The sequence below is a fragment of the Colletotrichum truncatum genome (genome assembly GCF_014235925.2).
Source record: "Colletotrichum truncatum strain CMES1059 chromosome Unknown Contig_0008, whole genome shotgun sequence".
Classification (NCBI taxonomy): Eukaryota; Fungi; Ascomycota; class Sordariomycetes; order Glomerellales; family Glomerellaceae; genus Colletotrichum; species Colletotrichum truncatum.
The window spans coordinates 417939-442260 of record NW_027222405.1 but is presented as its reverse complement, the minus strand read 5'-3'; the positions used below and the strand labels follow the sequence as shown (position 1 = coordinate 442260).

The following is a 24322-nucleotide window of genomic DNA, read 5'->3' as shown; positions in this document are numbered from 1 at the left end:
ATAGTATTAAGAAAGTTAAACGATACTATATACTTCTAAGGAAGGCGTACGAAATCATCAAAGCAGAAGACCTAATAATTATACTAGAATTAGTACTTTAAACAGTAGTTAAAGCAGTTAACGATACTACTAGCCCGAACGGAATAGTACTAATACTCTTAGTATTCGGCTTGTACTTACGAATTATTAACGATTTACCGTTATCTCCCGAAGTTATAAGGCAGGCGAAAGCGATTAAGAAGGCGATAAGCGAAGTACGCGAACTTTATATAAGGCGATAAGTAGCAGAAGCTATTGCTACCTATAATAGCCTTAATATAAAGCTAATTATTAATTTACTACTATGGTCGTAAGTACGAGTATAGCGTGAAAAGAAGGGCTAGACTAGACCGTTTACTTTAGCAGCTATAAACAGCGAAACCTATACTATCGATACGCTATATAGTCTAAAAACCTTCCGGTCTACCGTAGTCAAACCATACTACGAAGATCCCGATCAACTACTTAATTCTATCGCCGTGCTAGAAGAAAAAGAACCTGAAGCTAAGATACCGTAGCAGGAAGTAGTACGCGACGAAATTATCGTCGCCGGCGGAAGTAGTAAACCGGACGAACCGCAAGAAGTATTAAAGCTACCGAGAAGACGCCCAGGCAGACCCTAGAAGAGACTACTACTAATTGCTTACTTTATAAAGGAATTTAATAATAACCCGGATTATTAATAAATATTCCTATCGATTAAAAAGCAAGTAGACGAAGAATTAGTAATTAAACTACGACGAAAAGGTATTATTACTATACTAAGCAAACCGTTTAAATAGTTAACTAAATAAGAGATTAATAGCCTTATCGCTAGAAAAGTATTTAAATTTACCTAGTTTAATAAGAGAAGGTATTAGAACGTACGAATCTTCCGATCTCGTATCGTTAACAAAGTCAAAAGTAAAATAACCAAACCTTACGAGAAATCGAGACTTATAATACAAGGTTATGCCGACGATAGTAAGAAAGCTATATTAACCTAATCGCTAACAATTTAGTAAGTAAGTCAATAGCTAATTTTATTAATTACCTTATTACTTTTATAAGAAGGGAAATAACTATAGCTTCGAGATATTATATAAGCCTATGTTTAATCCTCTATAAGGCTTAATCATACTATTCTCGCCTACCTACCGAAGCAAATTCAAGACTAGTACTTAAAAAAGACTATTATAAAGGTTATAAAGCCTCTATACGGAATCGCAAAAGCTAAAACTTATTAGTAAGCAACGTATTATAAGCATTATAAAGAGAATCTCTAGATAGTTACTTCTTTATACGATCTATACCTATTAATCTTATCTACCGAAAATCTATACTTTAGCTATATCGGCATATAAACCGACGATACCCTCGGTTTATTAGACAAGGCGTTCTTATAATTAGAAGACGAACAGTTAGAAAAAGCAGCTTTTATAATAAAAGCAAAGAATATCCTTATAATTAACAAACCTTTCTAATTTAATAAAAAGATAGTCACGCTGTTAACTAATAATTCGATTAATTTAAAGCAAAAGGGATAAGCTAAGAAGTTACGATATATTAAGACTATTAAACCTAACCTAAAATAGTAATATGTCGAATAACGCGTTAGAAAGGCGTATATCGCGTTAATTTGCTAACCCGAGGCTTATTTCGATTTATCTACTACTACCTAATACTAAGACCCTTTGCTAGAAGCGATAAAAGTACTAAATCAACGGATTCGATAGTAAATAGAATCGCCTAACTAAGAAATAACGTTTATCCTACTTAACCTTATAATAGCTAAGCTATTCGTTTTCGTTAATAAGTCGTTTGCTAATAACTACGACCTCTCCTCCTAATTAAGGTTTCTAATCATCCTAGCTAACAATACTTCCTCTAATAATAATAATAGAAAATTTACGATTTACGGTAACCTTGTTTATTATAGCTTTACGAAAAGTAAATAAGTTACCTATAGCGTATTAGCGTTAGAGATCTACGGGATAGTCGCTAGCGTTAATATAGCTTACGCTTTTGCTATAACCTTAGCGATAATTACTAACTACCTTAACCTACTAACGATTTAGATAGTTATCTATACTGATTCTTATTTGCTATATAAGTATCTCGTAAAGCTAGGCATTACTAAAGAAAAGCGACTTATAATCGATATTATAGCGTTAAGATAATCGTATAAAAGACGAGAACTATAAGAAATTCGTTAGATTAATAGCGAAGACAACCCTGCTAATACCCTTACGAAAAGCAAACTAAATCAAGCCTTCGAGAGATTCGTTAATAGCAATATAATAACGATACGTATAGAAGGATAGGTAACAAGACCGTAACTATAAGAGAAAGTAGGGATAAGAGGCCGAATTAACGAGGAGATAGAACTATATAAGGACAACGTATTCTAACCGCTTCAACACTATAAAAAGAGAGTTTCCAGTATTGCGATAGTTAGAATACGGAGTCGTATAGCACTTCCAGCTATACGCCTGCCAGGTTGAGAGGCCTAAGCCTCCCAGACCTACGTAACAGGCCAAGGGGGAATATCCCCACCTTCTAGTCAACAACACCACTTTTAACTATCATAAACCATCGATTAGAACCAATTTACTATTATTTGTTATTAACGAACGGAATTCCGTTTCACCCCCTGTAAAACCTACAGCTACCTTAGAGGACTATCAATGCTCATATCACTATTCAGCTTTATTAATATTCAGCTTTGTTTTTTAAACACTATCTTCAAAATAAAAAGAATTAATTGCAATTGTACATGGTTATTATCTAGAACTAAGGGCTAATAGATGCTTACCAAGTTCAAAGACTCCCTTGAACTAGGGGACCGTTTTACAATGCTCAAGGCAGAGTTTATATCTGTAGGGATTTCAGTCCTCTCTAATTCTAGAGGATGTCTAGCATGGAATTCACGATTTCTTAAGTGCTAATTTGATACCAAACGCCGGGTGAGTTGAAACTGTGGCAGGTTCTAGAAATTCGAACGGTTGGCATAGCGTTTGCACTAATTTGGATCACAGCATCAATCATAAATGAGAAAGTACTGGGGTAGCCTGATTGAATCATCTTAGTATCTAACAAATGAATTTTCCACTGCTTATGGCTTCTTGACAACCTTGAAGCCTTGACGGTTGTGATTTTGCCCTATAGTCATAAGCTCCTTGTCCATATCGTTATTTACCCCCATGCATGGCTTTTTTCGTGACAATTCACAGGTGAAGGATTGGAGAAGTACTCTTCAACAATATCCGGTTTGGTTTTCAAGGATTATTGCATTTGTGTCTTACATGACATTTATCTGCATACTACCAAACATGAGATGGTTCAGTAGTTATATCAACCTCAAATTTCGCCACCCTGTCACCATCATCTCTGGTCGAAACCATGTATATTGCGAGGTAATCTTGACCGACCAAATCTCTGTTACAAAATTTTCGATATCCTTGGTATCTTCCTGGTCTGTAACGACGCCGGTAACCTTGAAGTTTGTGCATATTGAAATCCATTCATCATTAATCACTTGCTCAGAACCAATCCAGTGGGTCCATGAAATGTGTACCAAGGACGGTATTCTCCGGCCATGGTTTTGGATGCGACATCTGGTCATGTTCTCTGCAGAATGTAAAGCCTTACAAGGCTGTTAGCTAGGGTGTCAGACGTAAGGCTTACGTTTCGCAAACGTTGCCTTTCTATTCTAGTTCGGGGGTTGTTTTGGTCCTTTTCCCCAGAAGTTCCCCCGAGATCAATAGGCTCCCGGTTATAATTATGCATAATCCGGTTCCTATTCAAGTTAACTAGCCATTCCAAATCAGTCTAAGGTGGCCAAAGTTTATTCAACAACAGCTTTCCAGCTACTATTTCTCCCGTCTCATGCTGAGCTGGTATTTCTGCACGAAGTTACAGGACTAACGAAAAGTGAATGAATGATTTCCCTTGATCCTGGAGCAGGCTATGTGTAGGCTAATGAACCGTTCATTTTGTAAAATTTGCAGTGCTCTTTTGAATTATAGGTAAACTCTTTCTAAATGTGCTCGATATTGAGAGGCGGCCATTTATTCAACTAGCCTAGGTATGGAGAGGAAAAAGGAGAAGGTTTAGGAAACAGTCTTACGTGATTATGATCCGTCACATCTCACTTATCTTGATAATAACAAGTATAACAAGAAACATGCGACTGGCAGTGTATTCTACTTGCTTCTGTAGGTTCCGATGGAAAGGGGGGGTCGCCATCCTGTGGGAATCATACTCATGGGTAAATACTTGCACTCTCATTCATCGGAACAATATGTTATCGTGGAATCCTTAGTTTTGAAATACATTTCTTCTAATACATGCAGAAAACGAGTTTCTCGATTACGCATTCCAATGGGCACGAGTGTAGCAGTAGGTCGCCCATTTGTAACTACTATTGGTAAGCGCGATGCCCGGTATTCTGCTATTAGTTTTCACTTTACACCGTTCATTGCAACCCTAGATTCCTACGATACAAATCAGAATCTCTTTGTTACAAAGTTACTAATTCATCATGATCACATGGTGAAATAGTTGATAGTCTCGTTGTGAGATATGGGAACGACGCAGTCGTCAAGTCAGGACACAAGCCCTCAATTTTAGGTAGCTCCTTTTTTCACTTTTACGTCATCTAAGCAGTTAATTATTAATTTGTCTCTTGATTTGCAACACTGTACTTATCACGGCTGTCGGAGCGATATCGCGGGGTTCACGCTGCAGCACGATGACGCCATCTGTCAGCCGATAACGTGACTTTACGCCATGATGGTGACAGTCCTGAGCTGAATTTCCAAATGGAGAAAGGTCCAGGGGATTCCCCTCATCCCCTTACTCTCGCGACATTCTAGAGATTTGCCGAAACGCGGGATATACGCGAGATCCGGCCTGTACCTGATGGTCACCGCTAGTTTCGATTGACTCGCATATAGCTGGATGTGAGGCTTACCAAGCACGCCATCGTGGAGAGCATCTTACAAATCGTCCAAGATTATGACTTCTCACGATATATAAAGACAGTTTGACTTATCTTTTTGTTACCATAAAATCTCAGTACTTCAGCTCACAATCATTGAAACCTTTGTTTCTTATACACCACCTCCCTTGCCAAGTTGCCTAGCCTTCCAAGTCTCAAATCCTCATTACTCTACCTATAACCGCCAAAATGGCCTCGGTCTCTGTTTATGATGCAGTCATTCCCACCTTCATTAAGGGTCTCAAGACGTTCGACCATATCCTGACCAAAGCCGAAGAACACGCCAAGGCCAATGGAGTCGATGTGAACACCTACGCCGAGGCCCGTATCATCGAAGACCAGCTACCACTCACCTTCCAGGTTCAAAACGCTACCAAGACAGTCAAGACCAACCTTGTCCGTTTGACCGGTGTGGAACTGGAGCCTTCTGAGAACACGGAGAAGACAGTCGCGGACCTCCACAAGCGCATCCAAGAAACGCTCGATCTGCTCAGCAAGGTCGATGCAGCGACCGTAAACGCCAAGGGCGATGATGAGGTTGACTTGTAAGTAACCTGACCAGCTGTTTCCAAGAAGGCGATTTCTGACCTTCATGTACAGGCCTATCTTCGGTGGAAAGACATTGAAGCTCTCAGCTAAGGCGGCGTCCTTGAACCATGGAATTCCCAACTTCTTCTTTCACCTTAACGCGGGATATGCCATCCTCAGAGCGAAGGGTGTGCCGGTCGGAAAGGCTGACTACCTTGGTAGCTTTGTTCTTCCTTAAATTTGCTGTTTGAAACAATAAGAATATAATGAATGACGAGAAAATGAGCTCCCGTGACAATGTGCTAAATACTTGCTGTTCATGAAAGTCTAGTCCTATTTGTGCCTAGGGGACTGACTCCTGTTTCCAGATGACAACTTGTGAAGACGCATGTTACAACGAACTTGCACCGCAGATTATACTTGCTGGGCATTCATCCTTCAGACGCCTACATTATACAAGCGCTACGGGACATCGTCTAGCTTACAGTGGGCTTGTGTAGAGCGTCATGGCCCTGCCACCGCGTCACTTTTGTAATGCTCCGACTCAGCAAACAGCGCGACATCTTTGTTCCTTCCGGCTCTAGTCATTCGCCATTAAGTATCAGGCAGCAAAAGATTTGGTTCTACAATGCAGACAAGAAAAAGAGAACGCTTGCGAAGCCTTGTTCACTCTACGACCGACCTGGGACTCGAACCCAGAACCTTCAGCTGTGAAGACCTCCTGACGGATTAGGAGGCTGACGCGCTACCATTGCGCCAGCCGGCCGGGCTGCTGTTGCGATGTCGGAGGCGTATTCCGCTTTCTGAAGCATCGTTGACAGGGATACCCCACACTGTCAGGTTCTGTTTGATACCTTTGATGATAATTGTAGGCTTGCTGTAACACACAACAAAGTGCGTCAATAGCAGTAGAAGTGGGAATGTGGTCTTCAGGCCTTCAAGTGAGACTCCTTAAGCGAAGAACAGTGATTGATGAGCTTATCTATGGTGCTAAAGCAAAGAAATCACATACAAGTAGTTCGAAATATCTTACGTGTATCCATATCAGATGAAAAAGAGCGGTCGATGAAAAAAAAAAAAAAAAAAAACCAAACCATAGAAATGAGTAGATGAACCACATCGAAGCATGGAAACTCCCATATGTAACCAAAAGAACGATTGAAGGAGGTGGCTGTTGTCCAACAACTTATCAGGCTGGATTTACATGACAGCAGCAATTCACAGGGGCCCTTGGGGCGAAGCCGCCGCCTTAACCATAGGCGCATATGCAAGGGGCTCCAGTAGCGTAGTACAGTCCAGAAGATTAGAAACCGGGGCTTCACGAGGGTCTATTTCCGCTGCCTTGGACCTCTGTTTTGCTCGATGTTGACGAGTCATTAGGATGTCTTCTGGTACTAAGTTTCTAACAGCGTAAACAAGTTTGATGGATGCCCCTGCAGACTGGCAAAAAGTCCGGTCCGTGGCCACCATTTTAATGCACAAACGCCGACTGGACACGGACATCACCCGTTCCCGCGGTAGCTAACGCAGGCTTCCGGACGGAGTGTAAAATACTTGCTTGGGAATGAGACGTAACACTGGTCACTGCTACCTGCTCATTTACCTAATCGTCTCTGATATTTCAGGGGTTGACTGTCCGTCAGGGTGGTATGAATGAGGAACATGATGGCCAAAAGTTGATGCCTTGCTAGAGCTACGAGCGTTGCCATCAGGTCGTCCACTCGCTCTCAGGGCTTTCCCACAATCTCGAATCCTACATCGGGGTTCGTTGAGCGGCTATGGAAAAATTGCCGCACATTTGAGAAAACAAAAGACTAATAAAGTAAATAAGAAAAACACCTTCAGTGCAGAAAAATAGTAGGGTGTTGCTTGCGGCTATGGTGCCATTGTTCGTGCTTCGTTCACTTTGCATCTTGGCGGAAATATCAAATTGTAAAAGTGGTCAAATTACAAAGTCTGCCAGGCCGGAGTGGCACGTTTCGCAAGCAACCAGCTCCGCGTGAAATAAGCATCTTTTTCTTCCTCGGCTTGTTACCTCGACCTTATTACTCAACTTAGTGGGAACAGCGCCGCAGATTCGGCACCGCACCGCACGTGGATCGTCGGTACGCTGCAGCATATGGCCAGTTTAGCGACCTCCCTTGTATTAGTTGATTGATTTGCAGCCGGTGAGACAGGAATGACAGTTCCGCGTCTACCAGACGCCAATCCACAACCTCTTGAGTTCATTTATGTAAAGCACGTGGGTTCAGGGGTCTTGGATGTGCTTCGCCTTGGCAGCAGCAGCAGCAATAACAAGCGCCGTCGCCAGTCAGGCCATCCACGTTGTGTGCGTCCTAAGGGGGGCGATTCATTTAGAACACAAGCACACATCAAACTGCACGCCGCTTGCGGGGCCTGGCCAGCTTGATTTACAGTCACGTTTTGTCTTCGATGTCACAGTTCAGCCTGTTTCAAACGAGAAGAGACAATCCTGCGGTTAACTAGTCATGCACGGAGAGAGAAGAATAGATGCTCGTGAATTGCGATTCAATCAATTCTACTGCATGCATGCCTTATAAGGGGCATTATAGCTATCCCAAACTGTCAAGACTCGCCGACCTGTCAGTTCCCCCCATCATTTTTTCTAATGCCTATCTAAACCTGGCAAATACGGCCCGGTTGAAGCAGACTACAGAGTAGAGGTATTCGGCTGGTGTCGCTTTGACCTTCCCATCTCAGGCCTGTTCCAGGACTTCTTCGGACAGCGAAGACAAGTTTGCACGGTCGATCAGCGTGCAAAGGCCGCTAACACGGGATTACTTCTTCCTCGCCATGTCACCGGTGTGATGGCACTTGCAGAAATGTTTGGCTCTCAGACCCTCTGCAAATGCCAACATTTCACCAGTCTGGCCGCAGATTGCTCAGTGCGGATGCATCCCGCGCGCTGCTCATCAGGATGAGGGGTGGTGTCCTAGGACCGTGCACAACATTGACGGGATGCTGTCAGCAGATGACCAAGTTGAGTGACAAGCGGGGTAACAAGAACCCCTCTAAACACACAATGTTGTGAACTGTGTGTTAATACCTGCAAATCTCATTAAGCATACAGGACAACACCAACAGTATCTGCAGCACAGAGGGCGCCCATGCCTGAACCCTGGACCGTGCCTTGCAGGGCAGCGGGTGCCTGCAAGCACATATTAGCAGGCCCCGAGACATGTCATAGATCCGCCGATCTCCGGCTGTACGAAGCCCCATATCACTGATCATATGCCCAGGCAATGGATCGAAGTTTATTCCCCATTCAACCACTGTGCCTTTCTCTCAGAGGGAGGCATCAAAGGCGTTGGACACAATTGGAAAGATTCTCAAAGAGGCGGTCTACTCTGGCTTCTCGAAGAAGTAGGTGTTAATGCAGATTGACAATCTCTGGACCGTTGCCCCCCATTGTAGGGCGTGGTAGCGCTCTGACCTTCAGCTGCCATTGCCAGCCGAAGGCAGAGTCAGTTGATGGCATCATTTGCATATACCCTGAACTGGAACAGGCAAAGAACAGGGGAGCTCCAATGCCAAGCTGGGAAGTGCCAATCATTGGCACAATGAGGCAAGTCTCGCGTGGCTGCCCATCCTCAGCAGCCAGATCGTGGATAATCCCTCTCTTTGATCCGAGTCACAGTCTCTACTCGCTCAGTCTTTGTGCCTGATACTAAAACATGGACAAACAACATCCGGCTCTCGCTTACAGGGCGACATGGAGCTCCCCGCGCGCTAATCAGTCTCTGTTAAGCGGAGCTTTGCGTCCGCCTCCATCCCGCGGTACTGCGCCTGTTGGTTTCACCCAATTCTATCTAACAGTCCAGTTTTCCAAAAGGTGAACGTAGTCGCCGTCGAAGACTGGCATCTTGTGTTTTTTTAATCGCCCTCAACCTTAATGACGAACTATTGAAGGTTGTTATTAAAGTCAATCTCTTCTGGCTTCCCGCCTTCAGCGGTGATCGTCGATGTGAATACTACCCAGTTTGCCGACTGCCATATGCGAGTCAGCTATGGCCTCAGGCGGTCCTTTACTCATCCACTAGCCTCTTCTCTCCCTCCGGTTATTATCAGGGGTGGTGGTATACAATTGTCGGCATCCGCGCTTCAAGGTCGTCACAACCTCATATAGTCGAACATTCTTAGGCTCTCTGATCAATAACCAAAGACTCCAAGGTGACCTTAGGTAGCTTCAAGGTCCCTAGGCCATGCAGCTTTCCACGATTGCGGATACCATGAGGAGGTCTGAGACGTGAGTTCTCTCTCCCCCGAGAAAAGCTGAGTCGTGTTCTCTTCCCAAAATGCGGTTCCGAGATAGCCAACCCCTGCCTGAAGCAAGGAAAATGGGTGTACAGGCAGCATGCCAGTACGACTTGGGAATAGCTGTATGACACCAGAATACTATTGCGCCCACGTACATCAACGCGCATTGCTGACAGGCAGAGCTGCGACACTGCAAAACGACCATTACCTGCTTTTATTGATACCACCCTCTTTTTTTTCTTCATATTCCATCCGCAGCGGAGGATGGCACACGTTCGTCTCAACCTCAACACCACAACCAGGATCCATCACACACCGTTAACTACCGGTTCGCATCCGGTAGTATCCAATAACCTCATTCGCCAAGTACACGTAGTCTTCATGCAGTCAGCCATACAGAGACAGGATAGTGTACCATCGTCTAATTCCCCCGCCGTTAACGACGCCCCATCATGGAACTGACAGTTCTTCCCGCGCGCACGGTTCCTGCGCATCTCAAAATGCAGTCCGCCATAGGATCCATGTGCATACATATGTCGATCCCTACCAATGTTCTCCACGGATTGTCCATATGAGACACGGAATATTGCATAACCAAACGGTCTTCAGGTTTTCGAGCGTTGCAGTGTAGCATCGTTTGTGGGTTTGCCTTGTGGTGTCTTGTCTCACACCCTCTTGTCACCCCTCCCCTCACCTTCCAAGGCGTGTGAGCCGGGCCCGAACCATGTGCTTGTGCTTTGACCTAGGAAAAGCCTTTATGAGTTGGATTGTGAGGTACTAAGCTTTGGAAGAAAAGAATTTAAGATAATAGCCCAATCTTCTCGGCGGCCTGTCGTCCATTGTTTCTTCGCTTGACTATCCCACAGCTACATTGTCGTCCTGTTCCTCACCCAGTCAGCCTAGCACAGGCCAAGGACGAGACGAGATATCTACGTGCCAGCGAATACGCAGCTGGACTCGCTCTAGCGCCTTCTAGTCGACTTCCCTGAGCACTCAATTACGCTAGCGAAAGCGTTCTGTCTGAATCATGGAGGCACCTCCAGGCATCGATCCGAACGAGACGCGGCAACCGCTCATCATTGGTGTCACAGCATTCGTCCTTTCAATCGCCTTCCTCGCCGTATCAATACGAACATACACCAGAGCGGTTATGCTTAGACAATTCGGTATGGATGATTGGGCAGCTATCGGCACATTTGTAGGTTTCTTCCAATGTCAACTTGGCATAATCTTCGTACTGATTGCTTTTTTAGTTCCTAATATTTGCTTGCGGGCTTTCCGTCGCTATAAGTATGTTCCTGTAGTCCATTACCCGTCACATCTCACTAACATCTTAAGATACAAAGAATGGCTTCGGAAAGCATGTGTATTTCCTCAGGCCTGATCAAATCAAGTCCTATTTGATGGTATGTTGCCATTTAGATATTCAGTTTTCTGGATGAATGGGTTACTTACAACTCACAGACGTTTTATATCACGATTGTTTTCTATAATGCCGCACTTGCAGGCATCAAGATGACATTCCTTCTTCAATACTGGCGCGTGCTGGCCATCCATAAGATGAAGAAGGTTTTCATGGTCGCCATGTTTGTCGTCGGGTGTTGGAGCATCTCACAGCTACTGGTTGAGATCTTCATCTGCACCCCTATTCCCACCTTTTGGGACAAAGATGTCAAGGGCACTTGTATCCCTAACTACCCGCAATGGTATATCAATGCCGCGGGCAACATCATTACCGATCTAATCGTCTTTATTCTGCCGCTTCCTGTTATTGGTAAACTGAAGCTTGCTCGTGGTCAGAAATTTGTCCTCCTCGGCATTTTTTGCCTCGGGTTCTTGTAAGTTGCCACTCTTTCTTTTTTTCGTTTTGTCGCATACCCGGCACTAAAGTTGACCCTCTTACCTCGTAGTACATGCACCATTTCGTTCATTCGGATTCGCTTCCTTCATCTTGCTGAAGACTTCACCTGGGACAATGTCGAGACCGCTGGTTGGTCTGTCGGCGAGCTGTGCTGTGGTCTAACTTGCGCCTGCCTCCCAACTTTCCGCCCCCTCGTATCACGCTTTATTCCCGCTCTTTCGAGTCGTATCACCAAGTCTTCCAAATACAACGGCTATGGCTTCTCGTCAGGAAAGGCAGCGGGTGTCTCGAAGCACCGTGACGTCGAACTTGGCGCCAGCCCTCCCATTCGCAGTCTCGGTAGCATTTCCAACCATTACTCAAAGCCCAGACCCGAATCATCGGATAGCAAGGCTGACCTCTACGGCGCGGCAACTTACAATCTAAGCCATTCGGGCTCAAGCCATGACGGTGGATTGCCAATTCAAGGAGCCAGGGAGGGCGACGACCATCACCAGGAAGATACAGAAAGCGTCCCATCTCCCTTAATATTCCAACAGAATCCGCGAGAGACTATAGAATTAGGAGGTTACAAGTCCAGCCAGCGCCCAAAGGTGGAGACGCACATCGGAACCGGGTCAAGGCTTCCTGGACAGCAGAAATCGCAGTCGGTGACGAGCCCCATTGAAGTCAGGTGCGAGATTGTGCAGGTTGCATCTCCGAAGGGTGGGCCAAGATGAACTTCATGATTATGATTTTTTGTTTTTGGTGGAAGATAGTTTGCTTTTTTCACGAGGATGACTAATTATGAAAGCCACGCGGAATGGAGTTTATGGCATCCATCATTTGAACTTGGAATTGTCTCCTAGATACCATTGACACTCTCGACAGACAGTCATCGATTCGTTATAACCTCACTACATACTACATAAAATAAAATTAATTCTTATATGATGAACCGTTATTTTTTCCGTTAATTCATGGATGTATGATGTTCCCACACGATACAACTGCCTAATGAAGTTAACGCTTGAGTTAGATATGGAAGCGTTGCTCCTGACCTTTACCTAGAAGTCATTCAGCATTGTATGTATGCTAGACCTTACTCAATCCTGTGTAGCGCTGGAGAGGGTTTCTGCGACTTTCATTCCGGCTTGACTTGATTCTGCAACTAACACCTTCCCCTTCCCGAAGGTCGTACCATATATTTAAAGACTAAGCATAAGCTCCGGTATCTCGGGGGGTGCTCTCTTTCCTTCACGTAGCCGGTAATGTCACTTAGCTAGCGTATTATACTCTGGATGTTAACTCAAGTAAGAGGAATTGGCTGGGAAGATCCAGCACTTCAATAGCATCGAATTATCATGCAGTCACATACAAGGACACCGATAAGCAGGCTAGCACAGGATGACACCGAAATTTGTATCTTATTCCCAATAGTAGTGCTCTATCATCTATTAGGCCTAAACACACGTATCAATCATGATAGACTTGCATGCTCGTATTTGTATTAAACTAATATGTGCAACCCAACGGCTTCCTTCTCTTACTATGCAGAAAAGAATAGAACAATGCATGAGAAGCTGGCCGTCGGGGATCGCTTCTGGCGTCTGGATTTCCTGTTCTCAAAACCTCTAAGGAGAGCAGCGAGCGTCGTTTTGGGAAAAAACCAGCTGGTTATCTCTGCAGCCATCTTGGAGTTTTCTGAGAACAGCGAAATTGTTGTTGCGAACACAGCAGAACTAGCGGTTGCGTTGTCAGCCATAACTCTGTAATTGACGTCCACCCAGAGGAGGAGATATGAAGCACACGAGCAGACGAAGCAAAGAGAAGGCCACTGACCCCTTGACTAACCAACACTGCTCCACCAGCAGCGCTGCAGAAGTTGTTGCTGGCTACAGGTTTGCCATTTTCGCCCCGTGTCGCGCAGAAATAGGTACCGAAGTCGGTTGCTTTGCCCGTGATCGCTTGCCTACATTCGTTGTAAGAAAAGCTATTAGCATTCATACATTCGTATCCCCATCTTGATCCATCTTGGTGGCTTGACCATTTCAGCCACTTAGAGGGTACATACGGGAGCGCGAAGACACCGGCTGAGCAAGAGAGAATGGCGGCAGCGATGGTGGCGGAGACACGCATTTCCGAGACAGTATTGAATCAATTGAATAAAATTGAATATTACCCAAAGAGAAAAAGCAATCGTCAGAAAGAGAGTAAATGAGGATGAACGAGTGGTCTGTGTGATATCAAGCGATCAACGCAATTGTAGAATCAAAGTGAAGGGCGAAAGTCTCAATTGACAAGATGAACTCAAGCTATGTTATGTTTTGGCGCTTGACTTAATATATATACTTTTCAGAACTAGCAAAGTCCCATAGTCTATGTTGAACAAGTTGCAAGGTATAATCGCTAAGCACAAGCCTTATTTCAGGACAAAGTCTAAGGGTTTGCACTGAGGACAGTGTTCGGGCAACCCGACATTCGTGAGAGATAAATTAAGAGTGCAAAACCTTAAACAGTTTTGGACGATATAAGCTCTTTGTTCTGCTGACTGACTCGGCACAAATGACATATAGCTTGCCTGGCAAGTTGGGGCCTCGGATATGAATCACTGGTGCCGCCATCCCTAACCGCCTGGAGAGTTGGCGCGAGTCATCCACACAGTTCAAGTCTAGAAGGGGGTCCGGTGACGATCATTCAACTCCACGATACCAGAAGTCTCCGTCTAAATTTCCTAATTCCTCAAAATCTGGCAATTTGCTCATTCGAGACACAATGACTACCCCCAGCACACCTGAATCCATTGGCCTGCTTGATCCATGAGTATCCGGCGGGGCAACGTCCAATTAATGCCGCCTTCTTGCGCTCCTCTTCCTCCTTCTTCCGGCGTTCTTCTTCTTCTAGCAGTTCCTTTAGAATCGCATTGAATGCTGCGCCCGAAGCTTCCTTCTGAGATATAAGCAATGCATTGTGTTTCGCGTCTCTTTCCTCTTGTGCTTTTTTGTCGCGTTCAAGCTGTTCCCAGTCCTCGTCACTGACGCCAGGGTCCCGAATCGAGAGTTGGGTGTCGCGATTGCTTTCTTCAGTGGGACTCTCTGGAGGCGTGTAATCTTCTTCTCCTTCATCTTCATCATCATCAGTAACAGCAGTCGCTATGTCCTGTTGCATCTGAATATTTTCCGGCGCTTGCACAGGTGGTTGCATCTGGCGGAATGGCTGTATAGAAACACTTTGTTGTCTTTCTGCTTGTTGAGCGCGACTTTTACGTTCTCCAATCATGCTTTGCAGTTCCGCTAGGACGATTGTCTCAGTGATGGTAACTGTTGTTCCCTGCCGTGACTTAAGAGCCTTGTCGAAGATTGTTTTCGCTAGGGTTTCCACGTCGCGCGCGCTGGCCCAGCTGGGTATCTGGCAAAGTTCAGAGAGGCTTAGGACAGCACTTTCCCGGAATACTGATGTAGGGCACTGCAGACAGTCCACGTCAATACTAGCACCTTTTCTGTTCTCCTCGGCCCTGCTCTTCTTTTTCAAAAATAGCCGAAGCAGAAGGTCATAGCAGTTTTCTGGACTGAGGCTGTGGAAGCTGATGACTTTGGGAAAGCGACTGGACATGCCCGGGTTGATCGACAGTAGTCGGTTGATATCGTTGTCGTAGCCAGCCAGGATAATTACCATCCGACCCTTGTACTTATCTTTAGTGACGCAGTCAACAAGCTCGTCAACAGCCTCTTTGGCGAACCCTCCTTCTGCAAGACGGTAGGCTTCGTCTACAAAGAGAACCCGGCCAAGAGCCTTGTCAAGAAGTTGCTGCACCTTGGGCCCAGTCTGCCCGACGTACTGCCCTATAAGGTCCGTTGCTGAGCATTCTATCACATCGGCATTTGACAGAAAGCCCATGTCGTAGAAAACCTTGCCCATTTTCCTGGCGGTCGACGTCTTACCTGTTCCCGGTGGCCCGCGAAACAGAAAGTTGAAAGGGGTGTCCTCTTTGGGATCCATGCCGAGCTCTTTCATTGCACGCACATTCGCTTGGAGCCCTTCGAGCTCGGCAACAATCGTTTCGCATCCCACTGTACCTGCAAAAAGCTTGGCCACGTTGGTATCAGTCCGTTCTGCACGATCAAAGTTCTCGTCAAAGTCAAGAGCCTCTAGGGTGGAGACTTGGTTCGTCTCCTTGGAAGATAGTCGCTGTTGATGGCGAGCCTTTGCTTCGTTCAGAAGAATGTCAACTTCACCAGCGTTTCCAAAGTTTGGGCGGTTACGAGCGCGATCTAGCATCTCCATTGCCACCTGCTTTGCTCGGCCAGTGGCTGAAAACCCTTGTTCCTTGAGCTTCAGATCCAGAATCGCCCGCAGTTCGGAGCTACTGAAGTCTTCAAAGCCAAACGCAGATGACAGAGGGAACCGTCGACTGAGGCCCGGGTTGACGTTCTGGAACATTTCTTCCATCTGGTCCTTGTAACCGAGCAGGAGTACACAGCGATCTTCCCCAGGGACGCTTTGAACTTCAGCGACGATCGTGTCGACGACAGCCGTCTTGAACGAATTTGACGAACTTCCTCCGGAAGAGCCACCACCACCATATAAACCGTAGGCTTCGTCGATTACCAGAACTTTGCCGACAGTTGATGCAAGTATACCTTTGGTTTGAGCTTCTGAGCCACCCAAAACGGCACCCACGAAATCGGCTGGATTCTTAACAACCACTATTAATTGTTAGTATTACAAATATTAAAATAAGACGCTATGCTTACCTTCTCCGTTTGACAGGAGGCCCAAATCAACCAGGATTTGTCCATACAATTTCGCAACTGTTGTCTTTCCTGTTCCAGGAGATCCCAGAAAGACCTTGTTGAGCGAATAGTCTATGACCGGTTCCTCCGCGAGCTCGCGGCGGTAATTTGTTTGTATGCTGTCGACCAATGCCTTGACTGATTCTTTGACCGACGAAAGACCAATGAGGGTTTGCAACTTGCACCAGGCCTTACACTGCTTTAGCGCACTCGAGGGCTCTGGGCCGATCAGGTCCTCCTTGGTGAATAAGAAGTCATCCGAGTTCTTGCTAGACTGCCTTTCCTTGCGGATTCTGTTCGCCTGTCGCTTGGAAATGATTGCCAGTAAGTTCTCGACCGCTCTTGCGTTACCGAAACCCTCTTTTCCACGTCCCCGACCAAGTCTGCGAGTAGCTATCCGTAAGTACAGATCGTCCTGCCATCTCATCTGACGGTTATATTTTATTTCAATCAGGCGCTGGAGGATGCGCAAAAGCTCGTCATCGTCATAGTCTGCAAACTTCATTTCGATGGGAAACCGACTTGGGAAGCCGGGGTTGTGGGCAAAGAACGACTCCATCTGCTTGTTGTATCCCGCTAGAACAAAGACAATCTTGCCAGCGAGGTTCTCGACTTCAGCAAGCAGAAAGTCGAGAACGGCGAGACCACCAGGAGAGTTGCCTGAAGAGAGTTGGTAGGCTTCATCAATGAAAATAACGCCGCCACCATCGTTGAGGACATCATCCAACAAGGCTCGACACCCCTTCACGCCATCGCTGGCCAGTTTTGAACCAGAGGTTTCTTTAAATGAACTACCAGCAATGACACCTACGGATGTCAAAAATTCGCTGTAGATCCGAGCAACAGTTGTTTTTCCTGTAAAGGTCAGTCATTGATCTTGGCATTGATGGACATTCAACCTACCGGTACCTGGATTTCCCAGAAGAGTGCAGCCGAACCTCTCGTCGGACAGTTTAATGCCTTGTCGCACCGCAGTGTCTACCTTGGACTTGATGGACAGGAACTCTTCTTTGACACTCTCAAGACCTATCATATTCATCAGAGTATCCAACGCATTGCTGCTCGCCCCTGACAGCTTCTTCAAGTTGGCCCATTCTTCTTGCGCGCTTCCAGGGGCAAAGGGTGAAGAAGCTCTGGGTTGGTCACTTTCAGCAGAAGCGGCAGCAGCCTTCTTCGAGGCTTCAAGTGTGGCCTTCATTGTCTCTGCACGATTGTAAGTTTCCTGAGTGCTCCTGAGATTGGCATGAGCCTGTTCCAGCTTCATCTTCTCATTCTCTTCCTCTTGAATGTACTTTAACCGTCGCTTGAAATGATCAGTTTCGTCTTCTATGCTCTGAAGCTCCTGGGCATATCGCTGCTGAGCCAGCATGCGCTCTTTTTCCATTTGGAGATCACGCTGTATTCTTCTGCGGTTGTCTTCATCTTCTTTTCGACATAACTTACACGCAGCGTTTTGGTCGCTACAAGGTACATTGTATTGGTGGCCTCTCTCACACGTCTTTTTGATGCGCTCGTGACAGGTCACTTTACTGTGGTTGTCGATTCGATGGCATCGCCGTTGACAATGATGTTTGCCGCAGGCCAATAAAGCGTTGCTGTAGATGGTGTTAGTCCAAAGTTGCAGTTCCTGGGTCTATCACGAAAATGATCTCACCAAGCCTTATCGCAACCGCCGTCGGGACATCTGACATCGAAGTCTCCGGGGTTTTTCAGAATTGCATTCTTCTCAGGATGCTTCTGACAAATAACGGCCACCCCATCGTGCAGGTAGTCTTTCTCCTTGAGCAACTTGAAGAACGGCTCCCATACCTGCCTACCTTGTGGAGATCTCATGAACGTCTCCATATTACCAATCATGATAAGGCATTCCCTGGCACGAGAGCACATCACGTTCAGACGTTCAGGGGCTTTCATAAATCCAATGTCCCCTTTCTTGTTACTTCGTGTCATGGATGCAATGACGACATCGCTTTCTTCACCCTGATAGTTGTCTGCGATTGATCAACTTGTAGTTCTAGCAACGGATGAGAATCTTACCTATGGTGGATAGTTTGATGCGACCTGATCCGGGATTGACTTTCCCAGCAGCTGCAGTCATCAGCCCGGCTCGAATGAGCTCGCCCGAGTCTATATCATTCAGGATAGGATCATTTTCTTTGCTCAGCAAGTCTCTCAGGAGCCGAAGCTGTCCAAGATAAGGAGTGAGGACCACGATATTATCCGTCTTGTAACCTTGTTGTGCTAGGTATTTTACAAGCTTTAGAATCATTTGGGCTTCGAACTGATTGCTCTTGCTCGGTGTGAGTCCAGCATCACGTCGATCAGCGATCTCTTTCACCAAATCCTCCTGGTGACTGTGGTTGATGAAGCTTACTCTTCCCTGCAAGCCCTTTGGCTCTCCTCTGGAAAGGGTCTTTTCATCATCAAGAAGGTTTGGATATGTCATCTCCCGAACCAAGTGTGAGATTTCTGGATGCATGCGATGCTGTTTCTGAAGAGTAACATGTTCGTGCCCCTGGAGAATTAATCTCTCAAAGAGCGAACGGTTGAGATCGAAGCCGTCTCCTTTCTCCACGCTAAGTGCGTAATTATTGATCTTTGGTCGAAGTTGTTTGTGGTCTCCAATCAGGATCAACTGGCTTGTTGCTGAATGCAAAGCAGTCAACACATGCGCCTCCAGTATCTCGCCAGCCTCTTCAACGAGAACAACGTCCGGCTTGGCTGCCTTGATGAGGGATTTGTACTTGGCAGCCGCGGTTGTAGTGCATCCTATGACCCTCTTGGTTTGTATATAGGCGCATTTAGATTCTCCGTAGAGGGTGTCTAACTGACTCTGGCCCTCATCGAACTGCCGTGCCAAATTCTGGACCGTCTCTATTTGCTCGTCTCGGAGACGTTTTGTCCAGTCTTCTATATGTTGACGTCGCTGAGCGATTGGTAGCCTCCATATACCTTGGCTGACCGCTGATCTGAGTTGGCGAAAATTACCGACGCCTTTTCCATGTGCCCAGCGCTCGAGCAAATACTCAGGTGACATCTTTTTCCCAGCTTGTCCTGCAAACTGAAATCCATCATTCTGCTCGGGCAATGCAAATGCTTCGTAGAAGTCGTGCGTGTCCTCGGGGAATTCGAGAAATTCCAAGAGGTCTGACCACCTGACTTTAGGCTGCAACAGATCATTACATGCGTATTCTATCTGGTCCCTCAATCCAAATGAATCAGACTTCAGCCTGTCCATCTTTTCTTTCGTTCCTCTTGACCACTTGAAGTAAGTCTTACGGACTGCCTTTTCTAAAGACAGCATCTTCGTAGCCTCGGTAGACTTGGAGCCAAGGCGAACCATAATGTCAGAAGGGATGCCGATTCGCATCAAATCTTCGAGAAATTGATCAAGAGCGTGGTTAGTGTAGCTAAGAACCAAAATACGTTTTTGAGGGTCTTCCAATAGGATTTTGGCTGCCAGAGCGCCCACGAATGATTTGCCAGTACCTAGAAGAAGAGTTAATCTCCAATATACAACCTCAAGATCAATATGATCGAGAATTATGCGTGGTACAGTAGGTTGTAGAAAGCAGTGAAACCCACGAAACCTCCACGATGGTTTAATGGTTACAGAAAGTAACTTACCAGGGGGGCCTTGGATGAGGGCCACAGAGCTTTGTAACGCATGCCGTACAGCTCGTGCCTGAGACTGATCGAGGTTGAAGCCATTCATCATGACTTTTTGGCAATCACCAGCCAGTAGCCCTTCGAGATTTCTGACATGGTTCTGCATAGACGTAGATAGGTTCAAGGAAGGCGTCGAAAACTCCTCCTCGTCGGTATCGAGGCGGAGAAGACCACCTGCGAGAGGCATCTCGCTGATTTCTTGCAGGCGTTCGAGTACAGGCTGGTATGCGAAGACCGGGGTATCAACCAGTATGAACCGAAGATTGTTTCGTGGTTTCAAAGCTTGTAAGGCTCTGGCAAGGGCATCGCTACTGGTGAACTGCAAGCCGACAATAGGAGGCCACTTCACCAACTGGTCGACGTCCCGGACTAGGAAAGCAAATGCTACGATGTGGTTTTCGCCGCAGAGAGCACCAAAGGAATTATGGCAAAGGAATCTCTTGTTGTCATCCAGGAATTTGCTGCGTTGTTGAGTGTTTAGCTGTTTCATAAATTCCAAGCCGTATAAACAGCTGACGTAGAGGGCACAGAATCGTCCTCTTTCCTCGTTGCCAGTATTTATTCCAGCTGAAGTCAGCCCGGCAAGTATTTGAGGGCTCTTCTTATACCTCTTTCTTCCGGTCGCTATTTTCAGGTCGTCGCGGAGTTCACCGAGCATATCTTCTCGCAAAAGGCGAAACTGGTTATCAAGGTGAATCTTTGGTCGTATGGCTGATTCAACCGCCGCAACTTCACAAGCCTGCCGATAAAAAGGTGAGGTGCTCGAGTAGAACTCGTCGCTGGTAGGGAAAATGGCAATTTTGCGAAAGTTGGCGAAATCGTTGTCGTGGCGGCCACCAGCAGCTTCGAGGGTTTTCTCGGTAGAGTTGGTGCATCTGAGATCCAGTGTGTTTTTGATTCTATACATGAGATCTCGCGTTCTATGGTCCTGGGTTTCCTGGAACGGCGGCTGCTGCAGGACAGACGAGATGTCGCTGATGATGCTGTCATGGTCGTTTCCTGGAAGGCCTGACAGCTCAAGGCACATCCAGGCAAACACGTAAAGCTCTTCTTCGTTGAGTTGAGCCGCCTTGTACACACTGACGAGGTTGTTCCAAAGAACAGGGGGGTCGATGATAAGCAGAAGGATATTGTGGAGGAGTTGGCCATTGTACCTCATCTTCACTCCTGGGTCGTTCAGGTAGGCAATGAATGGAAGAACATGAGACTTCATGAAAGAGACTGACAAGTCGATTCGTAGACTATGGCGAAGGGCATCCAATCCGGCACTGCTGTTGGTAACAAGCTCCAAACACGCAGCTGGTGTGGGTTTGGTCCAAACAGCTTCAAGGAAGAGACGAGCGTCGATGGCCGTTGTGATTTGCCGATTACCAATTGTAACATCCTTGAATTTCTTCTCAAGACGAGAAGCGCGACGTGGGTCAGACGGTGTAATAGTCATGATGTTGGAAAGGATGGGGGTGTTAGGCACAGGCTGCAACCGCGTGGGCGAAACGGCAAATGTAAAGAGAAATGCCAAATGGCAACTACTCGCAAATTGAAGAAATCCAGAAGCACTGCTCGATCAAAGAGCAGAGAATAGGAATGTAATGACAACGAGGAGCGTTTGAGTACTTTGGCGAGGGGAACAGCCAGCCCTTATCACTTATTGCGGTAGAAGCAGGCTGGCAAAGTCAGGCATCGGCTCCAACAGTTTTGTTGGGAGTCAATGCAATCAAAGTATAAAAAACGTCTGGCAGAATGCCATCGAAGGTCAATCTGGGTCGCTGTTGGTCGCCCCGTTGGAGTTGTGGCCGGCCTCCTGCATCAAAAGAGGCTGTGAGTGGCTCATCGTCTGCAAGGCAAAATGGTACATGAGCAATGCTTCAAAAGGGAGCCTGATATGCCCCGATACCTCCTTGAGCTTGCTGGATCACTCTTCCTTTCACACAATTTTTTTCTGGACCCACGACCAAAAGAAGCATAATATGTATCAGCACAACATGTATCAGCGCAATCGTCATTGGCATCGCCGGCCGGGGCCGGAGAAGCCGTCGCCAGGTCCGGCATTTGGATCTCTACTAGAGTCCATTAACATTGCCGACCTCTCAAAACCAGCATTGGCGTTCGTGTCGTCCGCCCAGGTGACCGAATGCGAGCTCATCGCCTCATACAACTGGCTTGATAGAGCGAAGCCTTCAATCCTGATCCCAGGTAAGTGATGCATCATTGCTCCGCTGGCTTGATCTTGCTAACCAGAATAGGTGCACCAGCCAAATGGACGCCGCCTGCAGAAACTACCGCACTGCGGGAGGACAACGGTGTCTACTATCGTGACAAGAATGCCTCTCGATACCCCACACATCCAATGGAACCGGCTATCCAAGCTGTTCTGTCAATGCATCCAGACTCTCTCACTAGAAAGGTCAACCTTGTCGCCTGTGGAAGCACACTTGGCAACCTTCTCCGCTTTGTACAAGGCAAGGAACGGCCATTTCGAATGCTCGTGGAGGTGGTTGGGAGCACAGTCCACTTGATCCGCAGGGAGAACTCGCCCACGGAAACAATCGACGACGTCAGAGGCTACGGCCACACATTTCCAGAGACTTATACAAGCTGGGATGTTGATGTTCGTGGCTCGGCATCTCATCAGCGGGTCCTCCGGTATGACTTTGGTGGTCTCAGCTGTCTCGTCCGCTATGAAGGCGACGGCTACCTCAAGAACAAATTGATGTCGTCGTCAGGCTACGCAGAGCGTGAAGTTGGCACCGGAGAAGGCACTGTTGAGGAGCTCATTGCCAGCCTGGGCGGCAACAAGGTGAGCCAAACAAGTCCTGGCTCTTCATCCCAGTTGCAGATGCAATCGGGAGGGTTCAAGGTTCCTCAATCGGCAATGTTCGATCTTAAGACGCGGTCCAGCCGGCGCAAAGGTCACGATTTTCTAGGAGAGGAACTTCCACGTATGTGGGTAGCGCAGATTCCCAACTTCGTACTGGCATATCATGACCGCGGAACCTTCAACGACATCCAAATCATGGACGTGTCCACCAAGATCAAGGAGTGGGAGAAGGAGAAGAATGAAGAGCTCTCCCGGCTGGCAGCACTCCTTCATCATATCGTCAATCTTGTCCGTATCCACGGCGGGAAGCTGGAGATTAGTCGGCAAAGTCCTGAGAAACTAGAATTCCGAGAGCAAACTCCCGGATTGTCGGGGGTGTGTTCGGTAGACGTGATGGCAAAATGGGGGGCATGGTTAGGAAGTACGGTGGCTAGTAGCGAGGACGAGGGCGAATATGATTCTGATGTGGGAGGGAGTGGGCTGGCTTGGAGTGATGGCGAAGACGAATCAGACGACTTCACTGCCTGCTCGCAAGAGTGTTCATACTGCGGCCGCTGTGAGTATTGATACACGAACAGCTATCACATGTTTTATGATACTTGTTGATCATGTCCTCCACATGAGATACTGCACGTAACAGCCATCTAATTCGTTGGCTTGCAAGAGATGGTGGTTTTCAGGCTTGATTTGTTTTCTTGTTTGTTAGCTTTCTGTCATTATCGAGAATTCATGTTACCCTTTTTCTTTTCACATTAAGAGCAAAAGCGATATTGACTCCATAATCTGGGTTACGCGACATTGTTTGACGCGTATTGAGTGCGGTGTGGGAAGCCTCTAGTGAAACCCCACGCCTCTGATCCTTATGGGTAAAGTCACGTGGCAGGGTTTGGTGGGGCTACTGTCACCTCGGTGAGCGGGCTTCGGTGAGTGGCTCGTTCACCACGTATATCGCGATGTACCCTGCCTTGTTGCCTTGGCCCTACTGTGGCGGCTGAACAGGACTTGTGTACATTTTAAAGACGAATCAAGACCTCTGGACTAAAATTTTTATAGTTCTATGTACTAGTAAACGCTTCTTATCGCCAGCGTATGGCGATCTCTTCTTAAAGTCAGCGGAGACCCTCCTCCTAGGTAATGCCAGACCATTCGACATCATACGGATTCAAGAACTCTTAACAGCACATGATATCATCACTTTAAGCTCATAAAATTCATTTCTATCATGCTCTTTGTGTAGAAGATGCCTCCAGGATATAGAAAGCAATGTGATACTGAGCACACACCATACCGGAGAAAGGGTTTCTGGCAGCTGAGGGTTGTTCACATTGCATCTAATCAATTCTGATATGTTTAGAACTTGTTATTACTCTTAAGTA

The 24322-nt window shown here is 46.6% G+C and overlaps 5 protein-coding genes across 5 annotated transcripts; 3 read left to right on the top strand and 2 right to left on the bottom strand.

Annotated features, from left to right (window-relative positions):
• Positions 1-5209: 5209 nt before the first annotated feature.
• Positions 5210-5786, top strand: CTRU02_211605 (uncharacterized protein; the record flags this gene model as incomplete). The annotated part of the gene is made up of 2 exons (XM_036732347.1): positions 5210-5565; positions 5621-5786. 2 exons carry the CDS (start codon positions 5210-5212, stop codon positions 5784-5786), a joined length of 522 nt encoding a protein of 173 aa, XP_036575976.1.
• Positions 5787-10853: 5067 nt separating this feature from the next.
• Positions 10854-12406, top strand: CTRU02_211604 (uncharacterized protein; the record flags this gene model as incomplete). The annotated part of the gene is made up of 5 exons (XM_036732346.1): positions 10854-11024; positions 11080-11116; positions 11165-11232; positions 11291-11664; positions 11737-12406. 5 exons carry the CDS (start codon positions 10854-10856, stop codon positions 12404-12406), a joined length of 1320 nt encoding a protein of 439 aa, XP_036575975.1.
• An 894-nt stretch (positions 12407-13300) lies between these two features.
• Positions 13301-13673, bottom strand: CTRU02_211603 (uncharacterized protein; the record flags this gene model as incomplete). Its single annotated transcript, XM_070205669.1, has 2 exons — positions 13301-13408; positions 13509-13673. The coding sequence occupies 2 exons, from the start codon at positions 13671-13673 to the stop codon at positions 13301-13303; spliced, it is 273 nt and encodes a 90-aa protein (XP_070060482.1).
• Positions 13674-14408: 735 nt separating this feature from the next.
• On the bottom strand, positions 14409-21569 carry CTRU02_211602 (AAA family ATPase; the record flags this gene model as incomplete). Its single annotated transcript, XM_070205668.1, has 6 exons — positions 14409-16372; positions 16421-17314; positions 17363-18054; positions 18114-18450; positions 18497-19948; positions 20087-21569. The coding sequence occupies 6 exons, from the start codon at positions 21567-21569 to the stop codon at positions 14409-14411; spliced, it is 6822 nt and encodes a 2273-aa protein (XP_070060481.1).
• A 412-nt stretch (positions 21570-21981) lies between these two features.
• Positions 21982-23513, top strand: CTRU02_211601 (geranylgeranyl pyrophosphate synthetase; the record flags this gene model as incomplete). The annotated part of the gene is made up of 2 exons (XM_036732344.1): positions 21982-22321; positions 22372-23513. The coding sequence occupies 2 exons, from the start codon at positions 21982-21984 to the stop codon at positions 23511-23513; spliced, it is 1482 nt and encodes a 493-aa protein (XP_036575973.1).
• Between the last annotated feature and the right edge of the window lie 809 nt (positions 23514-24322).